At 39.1% G+C, this 17,004-nt stretch overlaps 1 protein-coding gene across 1 annotated transcript; it reads left to right on the top strand.

Moving 5' to 3' along the window:
* The first annotated feature begins 318 nt into the window (after positions 1–318).
* LOC139734413 (glutathione hydrolase 1 proenzyme-like) lies at positions 319–15,899 on the top strand. The gene is made up of 11 exons (XM_071645200.1): positions 319–395; positions 1,087–1,254; positions 3,489–3,712; positions 4,612–4,804; positions 5,848–6,008; positions 6,787–6,933; positions 7,383–7,519; positions 10,873–11,060; positions 13,431–13,671; positions 14,314–14,427; positions 15,753–15,899. The coding sequence occupies exons 1-11, from the start codon at positions 319–321 to the stop codon at positions 15,897–15,899; spliced, it is 1,797 nt and encodes a 598-aa protein (XP_071501301.1).
* The last annotated feature ends 1,105 nt before the right edge of the window (positions 15,900–17,004 follow it).

Raw genomic sequence — 17,004 nt, 5'->3', positions numbered from 1 at the left:
GTTTGAAAAAAAAAAAGTTTTAACGACCTTAAGGACCTTTAGGACTTATCACACATTCATTCAGGAATCCTTTTTGTCTCGCGTGCAGTCAACATAAATCAGTTCTTCAAGCCATCTTTCCACGAGGACGCCCGCGGGTATACCCCATTCATCAGTACACCAAGTTTGCTTTGCAATCGTGGAACTCATCGCAAATAGACCATCTTCGCTGTTTGAGCTTTATCAACAACTAACTTATCGCAGTGCTTGAATAGCCTCCAAGGGGTACAGTAAGTTGAGTTGGATCCTTCGTCACCACGCATTTTACTTCTCTACATCATGAGTTACAACTTGACCACCGCCTTGGCTGTGGAGGAGAAAAGCAAGTCACAGAAAAAGACGCCGACGAGTTACAAGTAAGAAAGAATTAAACACTTTGTGACAGGAGTATGTGATGATTTCCTTTCTTAAATAATTTCCCGACTCTGTGGATACACAGTTATGTCTTCTGAAATAAAGTTGTTATTGTTTGTTTGTTTTTATTTCTGCATTCAATCAGATACAATTTGAATAAAAATTTCAAAAAGTACAAAGACAAAGAATAGCAAGTGCAGTGAAATAAATCGATAACAGTACACAAATAGATACAGATAGGTGATTGCATTGAGCAATGTAGATACACAGAAACATAAAATGAAATATACAGTATTTTTCAGTAACAGAGATCATTGAATGCAAGAGACCACCATCGTAAGCAATTAAGCTTGAAATGGATGGAGACCTCATATCATCTGTTATCTAAATATACTGTTATAAAGTGCACGTCCCAATGTCCCTGGGGAAGAAATACTCATCTCATTGTACTAATGCACTATCAAATCGGTCCCTCAGTACCATCCCTTTCTGGCAAAAGGCAGCAAGTGACAAATGCCCCATATTTCTTGTAAATGAACAAAATGATGTTGATCCTAACGGCACCAATGCCGCTAATAGCATGCACTGGAACACCACTTCTTATTTAGAGTGTATATATAGCAGATTCTACACTTTATATCATCTATTCATGTCAACGAATGTCCTTGTTCCTCCTTTGTCTTTTCTTGTCAGAATCCTTGCAGGTCTGGGAATTACTGTCATCTTGGCAGCGTTCATCGGGGGAGGTATAGCACTTGGCATCATCTACTGCAGACCAAGCCAGAGTGAGCCCAGTCGAGATTTTGTCTACCAGAGGGCAGCTGTAGCAGCAGACGCGGCTGGCTGCTCCGAAATTGGAAGGTGACTGATTAATGAAGAGGCCTTATTTTACAGTGTAGTGGGTTAGGGGGGTCATGTGATCAAAAGATAAACTTTCATTGGTGACCCTTCACATTAGGAAAAAATGACAGAGAAACACTGACAGAGTGTGTTTGTATGTTTGTTTTTGAGCACATTAAACAGGTTGGAAATGAATTTTTCGTTTTTTGGTTTTTCATACTCGCCGATCAAGAATCAAGAGAGTAAGAAAAGATGTCACTTTTTCCTCTATCATTAAATGCCCACTGCAAACCATTGATCATCTCATAAAGATGTTACTGACATTCTGACACCAGTGGCCATATCCATAAAATGTATACACAAAGCACAAATAATTCAAGGTTTGTGCAGGAAAGTTTAAAACTAACAAACAGGCTAACAGTAGGATTTGTAATGGCACGACCTGTGGCTTCTCGTTACTCAGTTGATAGAGGCATTTAAAGGACAAGTTCACCTTCATAAACATAAGGATTGAGAGAATGCAACAATATTAGTAGAACACATCAGTGAAAGTTTGAGGAAAATTGGACAATCGATGCAAAAGTTATGAATTTTTTAAATTTTTGTGTTGGAACCGCTGGATGAGGAGACTACTACAGCTTGTGAGTCATATGCGTACAACAGTATAAAGAAAATGTAAAGAAAATTCAACATATTTTCACTTTTTTCGCATAATAAAAGAGCACTTGACTTGCCTCTTTCTAAAGGCAGGGGGAATAATATTACCCATAACATTTTGTCGGTAACGAGTCGGGGGAATGCGTTCTTTTTTTCAAAAAATGAAATTTTGTGAAATTCTCTTTATATTTTCCTTATATTGTTGTACGCATGTGACATCTAAGTTATTCACACACTGCAGTAGTCTTCTCATCCAGCGGTTACTGCACAAAAACTTCAAAAATTCATAACTTTTGAACGGATTGTCCGATTTCCCTCAAACTTTCAATGATGTGTTCTACTAATATTGCTACATTCTCTCAATCCTTATGTTTATGAAGGTGAACTTGTCCTTTAAGGATTCCCATCGTTAGTCCGTCTTCGACTGGACTTCTATGGTGTAAGTGGCCTAGCTTAATGTCCTCTGAATCTAGAGTTTTCTGTCAGGAAGGTTCCATTCAGACAGTTACCATCAACGGTTCTTCATCTAAGGGTCTACATAATTCACTGAGAACTAGTTCCTCTGCTTGGATCACAGTGGCGGATTCAGAGGGGGCGCAACCGGCGCACGCCCCCCTTTAATTTTCGTTAAAAACAAAGAAAAAAAATGAAATGAAACCCGGAAGTGGCACCAGAAATATTAGTCACGCCCCCCCCCCCCCCCCTTACAGAATTCCTGGATCCGCCCCTGGATCAGGGGGTGTTTCATCCAGAGCTACCAAGTCTCACGCATTCTGCGTGAGACTCAAGCACTTAGGGGCAATCTCACCATCTCACGCATGACACCTATTTTTCTCACGCATCACCCATCGGGCCAAGTCTGCAACTTGGGCCTATACAAGTATAGCTCAAAAGATTAAAGTGATAGTTGCAAATGAAGGTATATTTCCCTTTTGTCTTTCAAAATAAGTAAAAAATAGTCACTTAAAAGTATGCACCTGATCGCAAAAATTGAAAAAGCTCCCTACCGTGGGAGGCCACAGGGAGGAAAACCCCTCCCACACCCTCGCTCGAAAGCGCGCACATTCGCATGCCGAAATGCCAAGTCATGAAAATCTCACTCATAAAATTTTTTTGAACTTGGCATCCCTGTTCATCAAGTTAGTCAGCGCTGACAAGTTGTCAATCTCTGGCAATTACCATAGTAACAGTTAGTAACCAGAGCATCTCAGCCAATTAAAATCAATGAAATTGTTAGCGCTGACTAACTTGATGAAACACCCCCTTTGAGTTGGCACAGTCAAGTCATCCAAGTCAGATGACTATTGAATGCCCCATCAAATGTTGGTGGACCAGTTGATGATGAGCAAATATTCAAAATTTGCTGAACTCAATGCTTTGAAAGAAACTCAAACATCCAAAGGTTATAAAGTTTTGATGTGTCTGATATGCCTACTTTACTTTCACAATCTGCTTTTTATTCAAGAATTTTGTGTTCAGTCAGTGATGGGTTATTGAAAACTGCTGATTGCTTTCTAGTCAAGAGATGTGTTATAGTGGTTATCATCATGATTGTGTAACTGTCTATACTTTCTCCTGTCACCATAATACTAAAACAGAGATGTTCTTACTGATGGAGGTGGTGCAATAGATGCAGCCATCGCTGGTTTGCTATGTGTAGGACTGTACAATCCTCACAGTGCAGGAATTGGTGGGGGGAGCTTCACCCTCTACTACGATAAACATGAGGGGACTGCGCACTTTTGGGATTCCCGTGAAAAGGCGCCGCTTGCAGCCCACAGAGATATGTACTTCAACAAATCAGAAGACGCCTCAACACTAGGTAGGGGGATTTTTCATTCTGCCTTGGACTGTTGAAAGAAGCTTCTGCCATGAAAATAAATCGAATGTGTAACAATCTGTCGTTTTTACAGGAGTCTAATTCCTGCTATTTGAAGCAAGAACTTTGACTTCATTTTCATTCTTGGAAACTAAACTATACATCAAAGCAGGGACGTGACAGGAACCTCCCCGCTCAAAGGTTTATTTCCCTGAGTGCCAGGCAGGGGCGGGGCGTGGATTGGGGGGGGGGGGGGGGGGGGGGGTAAGGGAGTTTTGCATCGCCTCAGCTCACAAAGTCTCCCCCTATGATATATGATTTTTCTGTATCTACAATTATACAATTGATGTCCATGTATATCATATTACATATGTATATGATATGTGTGTGTGTGTGTATTTATGAGTGGTAGACTTACTATTTTTCTTTTTTGTTCTTTTTTTTTTTGGTATAGAATCTCGTCCATATACTAGTATTGTACCCAAATGTGCATCAGAAACCTACTCCCGGCGGAGGCTATGTTTTCGGTTCCGCAATTTTAATTTGTCTGCTTTTGTTGTTCTGCAGCCTTTGTGTCTGCCTGTTAGTGTAAAAGATAACTAGAGAACAGAGTTAACGAATCACCAAATTTGTAGGGTGTGTTCATGATAAGGTAAAAAAGACAGAAATGAATTTAGGGTCATGACGTCAAAGGTAACATGTCATTGAGGTCATCAGAGACATGAAATAAGGTAAATCTCATGTTATCTCCCAATAACTCAATAACGGAAAATAAGATTTTCACCAGTTGTATTGTGTATCCCTATATATCCCAATATTTGTGTTGAAGATGCTGCCCTATGAAATGGTAATATGTAATTGTATGTGTGTGTATATAATACATATATTTGTGCCCTGCCCAGGTGGCCTGGCTATTGGGGTGCCCGGAGAGATCAAGGGCTACTGGTATGCCCACCAAATGTTTGGCAAGTTGCCATGGAGACGGCTGTTTGAACCATCCATCGAGCTAGCAGAGAATGGCCTGATTGTCAGCCCTGAGCTTGAATACGCCATCAGCAGAAAGTCAGAGATAATGCTGTCGGATGAGAGTCTAAGGTATTGAAGCTAATTGGTATCATACTGTGAGTGCTTTCTGTGGAAATGAGCGTTGCTTTAAACATAGATTCATATGATTATGAATGTTAAACATGATAAATGAAACACTCACTATAAAGGGTAAAATAAGACTCACCAAAACATCTTCTATAGACAGCCATGATGACTGTTACCATGGTGATGATGTCAGTTACATACCATAAAGGAATAAGCTAATTACCATATTATCACTGTATATACATTACACTTTTCTTTTCAAATCGTTGTAAGATATATTGAAGTAGATCATGGTATAGAAGCAGATTATATTGTAGCAATGATAGAACATGTATTTGAGCTCAATGTTATCCGCTGTTTTCAGCATACCTGTAAAGATTAACAGTCTATAAAGAGAATCATCAGTTGCTTCTCTTAGTTTCTCCCCCCCCCCCAAAAAAAAAAAACCACCAAAAAACACACAAACAAACAAAGTACCCTGCATGTTATACATGTTATAAGAGAAACATTTGTGATTTGAACTTCGGTTGTCTGTAAGAGTCACCACATGTGATAATGCTCCATACATTGTATCTACTCCTTATAGACTACATGTTAAATATACATTCACTCCATTTTTAAGTCAGTAAAGGATCAGTATGGTAGTGATGATAATGATGATAATAATAATAGTAATAATAGTAATGATGATGATAATAATAATAATAATAATAATAATAATAATAATAATAATAATAATAATAAAGTCTTACTTACCCAGGGTAGTCTCTTCACTGTTACCACTGTTCTACCAGAGAGCCCTGCCATTATCATGTATTACTAAGTACCCTAGCGTTGCCAGGTACCCATTTATACACCTGGGTCGAGAGGGACATGGTGGGTATCTAGCATCTTGTCCAAGGACGTAATCACTGGGCGGGATTCGAACTCGGGTCCTCCGATCGGGAGTCGGGAGTCTTATCCACTATGCCACAGCGCCCCCAGTGATGGTCATGCAGTCTCTCTATTGAGTGCATGTATTTTTTTTTATTGTGTATCTATTGCAGAGAGGTCTTTACTGATGGTAATGGGAACCTTCTTGCAGCTGGAGACACCTTGTACCAAAGGAAGCTAGGCGACACACTGCGCAAGATTGCAGATAATGGAGCGAGTGAATTCTACAATGGGTCGATTGCTGAAACCATTGCAGCTGAGGTGCAGAATAGAGGTGAGTCACTGCGGCTGATGGGGACTCTCCTGGACTCTGCTTGGGTGGCATTCTGAAGTCATCATTCTCGTAGTTTGGATGGAACTATGTTTTGTTTTCTGGTTCTGTCATGATAAATATGTGCTTCTTGAAAATCAAACCCGTTGATATCTTATTATCTTGCCACTTCTTTCGTCTAATGGCTCGTAACACTTTCAGTAATGTGACTGTGTCTCTAGAAATAGTCACTAACCTATACATGTATACAATCATTCCAATAGTGATATAAGGTTGAACGTACAAAAATCACATATTCTTCGTTGTATGAGAAATTGAACTTGAAATACTCTTGAAAACTAACGGTTGATATGTTCTGTAAGTATTATATATAAATTGGAACTCTAAATTCATTTTTATTTAATTTATTTTAGTGCAAAATGACACTGCAGTAATGTAATTGTGAAAATAAATAAACTTAACTCCTCCTTAAGAATGTCTAGCCTTGTGTGTGTCATTTTACCCGTCCGTTGATTTGAGTCTGATATCAAGCAAAGAACAAAGTTTTGTATAATATTCTCGCTGGTGGTTTCCAAAAGTTAGTACGGTCTGAGGCTTCAGATATCAGTGGATATTAACGTGTATTTGTCGTGTTTGTGTAGTATTCTTATTTTTGGTTTGTAAAGGAATAATACAAAATGTATTTGTGCACGATGAATTTCTGAAACAAACAATCTTGTTATGTAAAGGCACAAGAAATTAACATGTTACTGCAAAGAATATGTTTGTTGTTTCTGGTCAGATGGTATTATCACAGTTGAAGATCTGGCGGCTTACAGTGTAGAAAAGAGAACACCACTGAGCTTCCGAGTCAATGATATGACTGTGTACTCTGGCAGGCCACCATGCAGTGGAGCTGTCTATGCCTTAATACTCAACATCCTTGAAGGTAAGAGAAGTGTACCTGAGAAGAAACAGAGAAATAGATTGCTTCGTAGCAAATTAAATGGCCGTGTCCATCGTGGCTATCGGCATTATCAATATCTTGATTTCTTCGTTTAACAATTATCGCCGACGCCATATGGGATCATCTTGTTTTAAATGGAAATATTTCATTGATGGTTCATTATTTATTTTTCTGCCTTCATTCAAAACAATCTAATATTCCACGGCAAGTCACTTAATGTCAGGGCTGATGTTTAGTACTTGTAGTCCGAATGTTAGTGTTAAATACAGAACAAGCGTGACCAGGGTTTAACAATACACTGAATCTATACTTGAGGGTCATTCTGGTCTTATGATTCCAGTCAGTGTAATTTACTGTCATTCTCACTGTGTGATCCTTTTGTGATGAATTCCTAATATTTATTGTATGTGGCTTCTGTGTCCATTTTACAGGATATGATTTTACTCCTGATAGTATTGGGTCTCTCAGTAACAAAGTTCTTACGTACCACCGCATCATTGAGGCCTTTAAGTTTGCCTATGCCAAGAGAAGCGCCCTTGGAGACGAAAGTTTTGTCAATATCACAGAGGTAATGTACTCTTGATACCATTGAATGAATCACTAACTGGTAGAGGAATTAGCTGTAGTTGAGTGTGGCAAGTTCACAAACCCAAAATAATTGTCAGGTCACAGACGTCAGAGCTAAAAAGCTGCGTGTATAACCGGTGTTTGCAATCAGTAATCCTCTTTTGAATATTGACCATAATAAAAGGTTGTAGAGAGGTGATTTATCAGGCTCGGTTTATGTATCGCGTGTTAAACACAGATGTACGTTCGATCAGTGCTGGATATAGGGAGCTTTAGATTTTTGCAATGCGGACGTTCAGAAGAAAAAACAAAACAAAAACAAAACAAAAACACAAAAACCTGTGAAAAAATCAAAATCGATCTTGCGTCGTTGAGCGCGTTTTATGCCATTTTTTTTTTTTGCGTCTGCTCAATTCACGACGCAAAGAGCCACTAGATGCACTGATTATATTATGGGGCGCCATTTTACTTTTTATAGGTTGCGTCATCGAGTATCAAAATCTAAAGCTACTATTCAATACGATACTATATACATATAGGCCCGAATTCACGAAGGTGGTACAATAAAATGAAACCATGGTTTAAACCATGGACAAAAACCATGGGGCGCGCGAGTGTCGCATGAAATGTTTCGTTACGACATTGGTCATTTCGTCGACAAAATGACCGTTTCCTTAACGAAACTATCATTTCGTGGACGAAATGTTCATTTAGTTACAAAATGTTGTCATTTCGTAACAAAATAATCATTTCGTCGACGATATGACCGACTTCGTAACGAAACATTCCACGCGACACTTGGCGCTCCGTGGCTTTTGTCCATAGTTTAAACCATGGCTTCAATTGTACCACCTTCGTGAATTCGGGCCATAAAGTAATGAGAGGAATCTTGAAATCTGTGGATTTAATTCCTGGATAGTTTCAGATGTTTGTATTTATCACCTTGACAGATAATAGGCAGTGGCGTATCTAGGGGGGGGCAAGGGGGGCACGTGCCCCGGGCGCCACTCCTTGGGGGCGCAAAAAACGAGAAAAAAAAACGAAAAAAGAAGAAGAAGAAAAAAAAAACGAAGAAGAAGAAAAAAGAAAAGAAGAAGAAGAAGAAGAAGAAAAACTCGCCCGGAAGGGGGGAGGGAGAATGGTGGTGGTGGTGGGGGGGGGGGGCAGAAAACCAAATCAAACAAGATAAAAACAAAACATGATGATGACGCATACAAAATGACAATGTTTATTGTGTTCACACAAGAATTCCATGTTCTGTCAGCTGAAATACAAAAAATTTCGGCCTGCTCGCTGCGTTCGCTCGCCAAAATTTCTATAAATAAAGAAGGTAAGCACAAAACGTGACGATGACGCGGACAAAATGACAATGTCTATTGTGTTCACACATGTCATTTTATATTTAGCAAGCAAAATGTTTCACGGAGCAGCGGCTACAATTTCTTTCGTTCTGAAGCGATCGCCAATTGGATCAAAAGAATGCGCCAACGGTTTCGAACATACGGGGGGGGGGGCGCAAAAAAAAATCGAGCAAGATAAGAACAAAACGTAATGATGACGAGGAAATGTGCAAATTTCGGCTCACTCACTCGTACAATTTAGAGTATTTTTTTCCAAGTCCACAGTTTGTTGGTATAAATCGTTATCTATGAGGCCGTCACTATTATCTTGATTAGGATTGTAAGATTGAATAAGCAAAAAATGACAAGAATTCAATGTTTTGTAAGCTGAAATACAAAAATTTTCGGCTCGCTCGCTGCGCTCGCTCGCCAAAATTTATCCAAAAAAAGAAAAAAGAAAAGAAGAAGATAAGAACAAAACGTGACGATGACGCGCACAAAATGACAATGTCTATTGTGTTCACACAATAATTGTCATGTCATTTTATATTAAGCAGGAAAAATGTTACACGGAGCAGCGGCTGCAATTTCATTCGTTCTGAAGCGATCGCCGATTGGATCAAGAGAGGACGCCAACGGTTTCGAACATAATGGGGGGGGGGGGCGCGAAAAAAAACAAATCAAAAAAGATAAGAACAAAACGTAATGATGACGCGGAAATATGCAAATTTCGGCTCACTCGCTCGTACTAATTTAGAGTACTAGTATTATAAGTCCTCAGTTTGTTGGTATAAATCGTTATCTATAAGGTCGTCACTATATCTTGATTAGAATTGTAAGATTTAATAAGCAAAAAATGACAAGAATTCCATGTTTTGTAAGCTGAAATACAAAAATTTTCAGCTCGCTCGCTGCGCTCGCTCGCCAAAATTTATCAATAAAAAAAAGACAAAAGAGACAAAAACAAAACGTGATGATGACGTGGAAATATACAACTTCGGCTAACTCGCGCGTACTAATTTAGACTACTCTTGAAATTCCTTATGCAAGTTTGTTGGTATAAATCGTTATCTATAAGGCCGTCACTACCATTATCTTGATTGGAATTGTAAGATTTGATTAGCAAAAAATGACAAGAATTCCATGTTTTGTAAGCTGAAATACCAAAATTTTCGGCTCGCTCGCTGCGCTCGCTCGCCAAAATTTATCAAAGTTCATTACATTTAAATCACCCTCAAAAGACCCCTTTAAAGTGCTTGAAAAAGCATATCATGTGGACTTTGTTTAAAGTCCCTACCGGGATGGGGTTGGGGTTGAACACTTTTTCAGAAATTAGGGGCGCAATTTTCGCGCTTGCCCCGGGCGCCGTTTTCCCTAGATACGCCACTGATAATAGGTATCACTTTTGTAGTCAAGCAGAAATTTACTGTGAAATATTCGTAAATAAGCCCCAACGTCACTTTTCCTCATTAAACCCCTCCCCCCCCCCCCCCCCCAAAAAAAAAAGTCAATATCCTACCAAGTCAAATTAAAGTTCCCATTTGGCTTCCAAACATTGGTGCATTGACTGTCGTCAAGCACTGGTACTTTTTTTATGTCAATAACCATGTTACCTTTGTTGCACATCCCAGAGAGATGATGTTTCTCTTTCTTGTTTGCTAGATGACTTACTGGTATTGAAGAATTGTGTATGTCACTTTTTTTTTGTTAATATCAAATAGTCTTCATTTCGAAATTTGTCGGATTATGTCTGAAGGGTGACTACTGTATACAGAAAGTATGTTAATTTTGAAAAGAGGCATACTAATAATTCAAGTAATTATTGACGAACAAGGTGTTTATACTGTAGGCCTTATTTTGATCTGATAATGCAAAATGGCATCAGATTAACATGCATCAGATATAGGTAAAACTATATTCCCAGTTACATTTTCTGCTTTAATCACAACAAGCCATAATCTTATTTGATTTCATTTGTGTGTGTGTGTGTGTGTGTGTGCTATTGAATCTGCAGTTGGTGGCGAATATGACATCTCAAACATACGCAGATGGTCTGAGAGCTAGAATCAACGATGACAGGACATACAACTACACATACTATGACCCTGAGTTCCAAATTGTCAACGATGGGGGAACATCGCACATTTCTATTGTAGACCAGGAAGGCAATGCCGCTTCAGTCACAAGTACCATAAACACCCAGTGAGTTTACCTCTCCTACCTTTTAACACCGAGTCAGTTTACCTCTCCCACCTTTTAACACATTGTGAGTTTACCTCTCACACCTTTTAACACCTAGTGAGTTTACCTCTCCTACCTTTTAACTCCTAGTGAGTTTACCTCTCCCACCTTTTAACGCCTATGGTGAGTTTACCTCTCCTACCTTTTAACACTTAGTGAGTTTACCTCTCCCACCTTTTAACACCTAGTGAGTTGACCTCTCCCACCTTTTAACACCTAATAAATTTACCTCTCCCCCCTTTTAACACCTAGTGAGTTTACCTCTCCCTCCTTTTAACACTAAGTGAGTTTACCTCTCCCACCTTTTAACACCCAGTGAGTTTACCTCTCCTACCTTTAACGCCTAGTGAGTTTACCTCTCCCACCTTTTAACACCTAGTGAGTTTACCTCTCCCACCTTTTAACACCTAGTGAGTTTACCGCTCCTACATTTAACGCCTGGTGAGTTTACCTCTCCCACCTTTTAACACTAAGTGAGTTTTCCTCTCCCACCTTTTAACACCTAGCGAGTTTACCTCTACCACCTTTTAACACCTAGTGAGTTTACCTCTCCTATATACCTTTTAACACTAAGTGAGTTTACCTCTCCCACCTTTTAACACCTAGTGAGTTTACCTCTCCTACTTTTTAACACCTAGTGAGTTTACCTCTCCTATATACCTTTTAACACCTAGTGAGTTTACCTATCCCACCTTTTAACACGAAGTGAGTTTACCTCTCCCACCTTTTAACACCTAGTGAGTTTACATCTCCCACCTTTTAACATCTAGTGAGTTTACCTCTCCTACCTTTTAACACCTGGTGAGTTTACCTCTCCTATATACCTTTTAACACCTAGTGAGTTTACCTCTCCCAACTTTTAACACGTGAGTTTACCTCTCCTACTTTTAACGCCTAGTGAGTTTACCTCTCCCACCTTTTAACTCTAAGTGAGTTTACCTCTCCCACCTTTAAACACCTAGTGAGTTTACCTCTCCCACCTTTTAACACTTAGTGAGTTTACCTCTCCTACCTTTAACGCCTAGTGAGTTTACCTCTCCCACCTTTTAACACTAAGTGAGTTTACCTCTCCCACCTTTTAACACCTAGTGAGATTACCTCTCCCACCTTTTAACACCTAGTGAGTTTACCTCTCCTACCTTTTAACACCTAGTGAGTTTACCTCTCCTATATACCTTTTATCACCTAGTGAGTTTACATCTCCCACCTTTTAACTCCTAGTGACTTTACCTCTCCTACTTTTTAACACCTAGTGAGTTTACCTCTCCTACCTTTTAACACCTAGTGACTTTACCATTCCCACCTTTTAATGCCTAGTGAGTTTACCTCTCCCACCTTTTAACACCTAATGAGTTTACCTCTTCCACCTTTTAACACCTAGTGAGTTTACCTCTCCTACTTTTTAACACCTAGTGAATTTACCTCTCCTACTTTTAACACCTAGTGAGTTTACCTCTCCCACCCTTTAACACCTAGTGAGTTTACCCCTCTCACCTTTAAACACCTATGTGAGTTTACCTCAGTCTCCTACCTTTTAACACCTGGTAGTCTGCGTGCCGGATGCTGAACCTTGTTTTGACGTTCGCCCAATATCATTTGATGGTTTTACCCTATATTGAGGGTGCTGAATTTGAATCTGAATCTGAATGATGCAACTCTAACATCCTTAAGGGTTTGAAATATTCAAGATGGACGCCAAAATGGCCGCCAAAATATAACATTTCTATATATTTCTTTAATAATAGAAAGTTGCAAAAAAAAAAACCAGAAGGATGACATTATTTGGATGGTGCTGCTGATTCCGAATCTTGATGATGCAACTCTTGCATCCATCAGGATTTTTAGATGTTCAAGAAGGCTGCCAAAAATTGAAATTTCCTTATACCTCCTCATAGATGGTTTAAAAAATTAAAAGATTTGATGGTCTTACCCTGTTCCGAGGGGGCTGAAATGAAATGTAGGTGAGACAACTCTTGCATCCCAAAGGGTTTTGACGCATCCAAAATGGTCACCAAAAACCGAAATTCTATTTTGGGTATTTCCTAATGAATGGTGATGAAATTGAAAAAAAAAAATCAGTTGATGGTTTTACCATAATCATTTCCACTACGGTGAATCTTAATCTGGATGATGCAACGCAATAGAATCCTTTACATCCCCTATAGCTTGACCACCTGGGAATACACGTAGTTGCTTGGAAACGAATATCTATATACTTTTCCCCTCTTTATAGGGTTTGGTCATTATACCATTACCCTTCTGTAATTACATCAAATTACTTGAAATGTTGTGTTCTATGCAAACACATTTCTGTGCACCATTCTTTTCAAGTTTTGGATCAAAGGTCCGAGGGAATATTACGGGTATTATCTTCAACAATGAAATGGATGACTTCTCTAAGCCCGGAGAAAACAACTATTTTGGTGTACCACCTTCTGAGGCAAATTTCATAGTGCCTGGAAAGCGCCCTCTGTCGTCCATGGCTCCTGTAATCATTGTTGATGATAATGGCCATGTGCGCTTTGTTGTTGGAGCATCAGGAGGTACAAGAATCACCACAGCAACAAGTTTGGTAGGTGATGAACAGAATATTTTTTTTTCCATAAGTCGTAATCCATTGTACGACAATCGTTTTGATCAAGCTCTTTAAAACAATCACAACTAATTTTTTCTAATCTCATTTTGTGGATATAAGGCATCGAATATCTCTTGCATAAACTCAATTTCATTGTGAACACAGAAGATATGATCAAAGTAATTCTGGCTAATGTGCAAAATAGTTAACTTTCATGATTTCTGTTATTTTTCTATATTGACTGGAATTGTGGATTAGTGATGCATTGACGGTATGGTCGTGAAATGGTAAAACCAGTCATATTAAGATGGCGAAAGAAGTCAACTTTAATCATGTAGGTGTCTTATCCAATGCGGAAGTAGTGATCTTAAATCTGACGCCATTCAGTAATTGCATAATTAATAAAATGCATGACACACATGATACAGAACTTTACGATATAATTGTGTGGTAACAGCATTTTTAATTTCTTTTTAAACAATGATGGTGTAATTAATAGGTAACATGATGATACCAATGAAACCTCGAATTCAATCTAGTCATGTACGGATATCAAGACTGGATTTAACCACTCGGTTCGATTGAATGTAACCTCACTCATTATGACGTCATCATGACCTCACTGCTCTGTTGTCATAGGTATCCATGGAGACGCTTTGGTTCGGGTCTTCTCTGGTTGATGCTGTAGAAAGAAAAAGGGTCCACCATCAACTCGTTCCACAGTACTTCAATTATGAGCCCACATTTCCTAGTGTGAGTATGCATTGTTATAAGCGTGAATCAACCATTTATGTTTTGGTGTAGGCAAGGAACATGATGTGGGATGATTAATTAAAGGGAGAGTATGTGCTGTGTAGAGGGAAGACTATGGCAAAAGTGACACTCAGGTAATATGTGAATTTACTTGCTTTACTGACAGAATACAGTTTTGGGCAAGATGGGAGAGAGAGAAAGATTATATGGAGTAAAAATGAGTCATAGGGAGACAGGGTAGATTAAAGGGATTGTACAGTACTGGTTGAGGTGGGGATTCATGTTTTGAACATTCCTAAGTGAGATAATGAGAAGCCTCTTATGAAATATGAAAGAGCATGCAATTTTATGAAGGATTCAACGTTTATTTGATGAAAATTGGTTGTCAAATGGCTGAGATATCCAAAAAAGTGATAATAATAAAAGGTGACAGGCCACGCCTTTTATTAGGATCTGTTTGTTTCACCTTGTTTTTGGATATCTCAGCCATTTCAAAACAGATTTTCATCAAATAAACTGTTGATACCCCTTAGAATTGCATGCTCTTTGACATCTCATAGAGTGGTTTCTGAATATCTCGCAAAACGTTTAAAGCTAAATCCTCACCTCGACCAGAACTGTACACACCCTTTACGCTCACTTGGGGATTTAGCTTCACCTGGTTTGATATGGAGGAAAAGGAGGGTAAGCCTTGTTAGGGGTTAGTAGAGAATGTGAGGAGTGCAGGGCAAGCTCACTCAGTAATATTTTTGCTATATCAAGCTATTAAAGCCCAAATTTTCCTCCACATAATTCCACTTCTTTTAATGCTACTTGAAAAAAAAGTCTGAATAGGTTTAATGAGTATATGAGCTGTAATGATGTAAATTATCTGTGAAATGTGAGAAAAAATGCTCCATGATCTTTACACTAACAAGAAATGTATCACTTTAGTTCAAACAGTGCATATACGATTGTAGATTCACATGCACGTAAATGTTTGTCAGTATTGTTTATACTGATATTACAAAGTGTGGAGTATTAAATAGCAAGGTTGATATTTCGTCCCATCTCGATTGTTTTGTAAAGAGATTTTGTTTTCCTGGTCCGACATCCTACTGATTGAGAGGATGTATTGTTTATTGTGTCACCTGTACATTACAAGCTCTGCTTTTTAGTAGGTCCTCCACATTTCATGTTTGTAAAATTGTCTTCTCTTGTATTTTTATTTTTTTTTTGTAATTACGACGCTATGTCCAGTCTTATGTTCAATCGATTGTATCATGTTATTTGTGTTTGAGATGTGGAACAATAAAATCAAATCAAATCAAAATCAAAACCTGTAGGACATAATGGAAGGTCTGAAGGTGAAAGGTCACGAGGCCAAGGAGAGATCCAAGATTGGTTTCGTCCAAGCTATCAAACGACTGGAAGATGACTGGCTGGAGGCTCACTGTGACAGCCGTAAGGGAGGAAGACCTGCTGGATTCTGAGACCTGAGGATTGCTCTTTGAAACATTGTCTGCTGGTCATTGCTCATTTCTTTCCAGTAATGAAGGAGGTGATGAGGAAATCATCATAATATGATAAATACAATGTACTTCAGTAACAAAATGCTCACAATGCAGTGAATATTAATTCTTATCATGTATTTCTGAGACAAACCATCTTTATCCAAACTAATAATGTATAACATTAAGAAAGTCATAAATAAAACTCTATACATGATTCCCAGCTGGTATTGAGAGCAACGGCGTAGCCAGGATTTCATCTTAGGGGGGGGGGGCGGTTAGTCTGCGAGGGAGCGAAGCGACCGAGCCCGAGCGAGCGGAGCGAGCGAGGAGGGGAGGGTGTGGGAGGGGGGTGTCCCCCTCCCACGGTAAGCCCTTTTTGCATTTTGATGTTGCAAATGGTGCAATTTGATGCATGTTTTTGAGCGTTTTATCGACGTGAAACAGTCCCACTTGTTTAAGGTAGCAGTATATTTTAGTGTAGATTATTATTGGACAATTTGCCTATAAAATGGTATAAGTTAGATACACTTCTTGTATTAATTCTTTTCACTGAATATCATGAACGCGACTGAACCCGAGCGAGCGGAGCGAGCGAGGGGGGAGGGGAGGGTGTGGGAGGGGGTGCCCTCCCTCCCACGGTGAGAACTTTTTGCATTTTCTTGCAAATGGTGCAATTTGATGCATGTTTTTGCGTGTTTTAACGAGTTGAAACAGTCCCACTTGTTTAAGGTTGCAGTATATTTTGATGTAGATTATCATTGAACAATTTGCCTATAATGTGGTATAATTTAAATACACTTCTTGTATTAATTCTTTTCACTGAATATCATGAGCGCGACTGAACCCGAGCGAGCGGAGTGAGCGAGGGGGGAGGGGAGGGTGTGGGAGGGGGTGTCCCCCTCTCACGGCGAGAACTTTTTGCATTTTGATGTTGCAAATGGTGCAATTTGATGCATGTTTTTGCGTGTTTTAACGAGTTGAAACAGTCCCACTTGTTTAAGGTTGCAGTATATTTTAGTGTAGATTATTATTGAACAATTTGCCTATAAAAATGGTATTACTTAAATATTCTTCTTGTATTAAT

This window comes from Diadema antillarum, unplaced genomic scaffold (genome assembly GCF_040938485.1).
Source record: "Diadema antillarum isolate AM-2024a unplaced genomic scaffold, OU_Dant_1.0 seq00000525_RagTag, whole genome shotgun sequence".
Classification (NCBI taxonomy): domain Eukaryota; kingdom Metazoa; phylum Echinodermata; class Echinoidea; order Diadematoida; family Diadematidae; genus Diadema; species Diadema antillarum.
The sequence above is the reverse complement of the archived record's forward strand: the minus strand, read 5'-3'. Positions and strand labels throughout refer to the sequence as shown.

Excerpts from the sequence above, each read along its gene's own strand:
- LOC139734413 (XM_071645200.1), top strand. The coding sequence starts at position 319 with ATGAGTTACAACTTGACCACCGCCTTGGCTGTGGAGGAGAAAAGCAAG. Across the intron at positions 4,805-5,847 it reads CTGTCGGATGAGAGTCTAAG|AGAGGTCTTTACTGATGGTA; the intron begins GTATTGAAGCTA and ends TATCTATTGCAG. Across the intron at positions 13,672-14,313 it reads TCACCACAGCAACAAGTTTG|GTATCCATGGAGACGCTTTG; the intron begins GTAGGTGATGAA and ends CTGTTGTCATAG.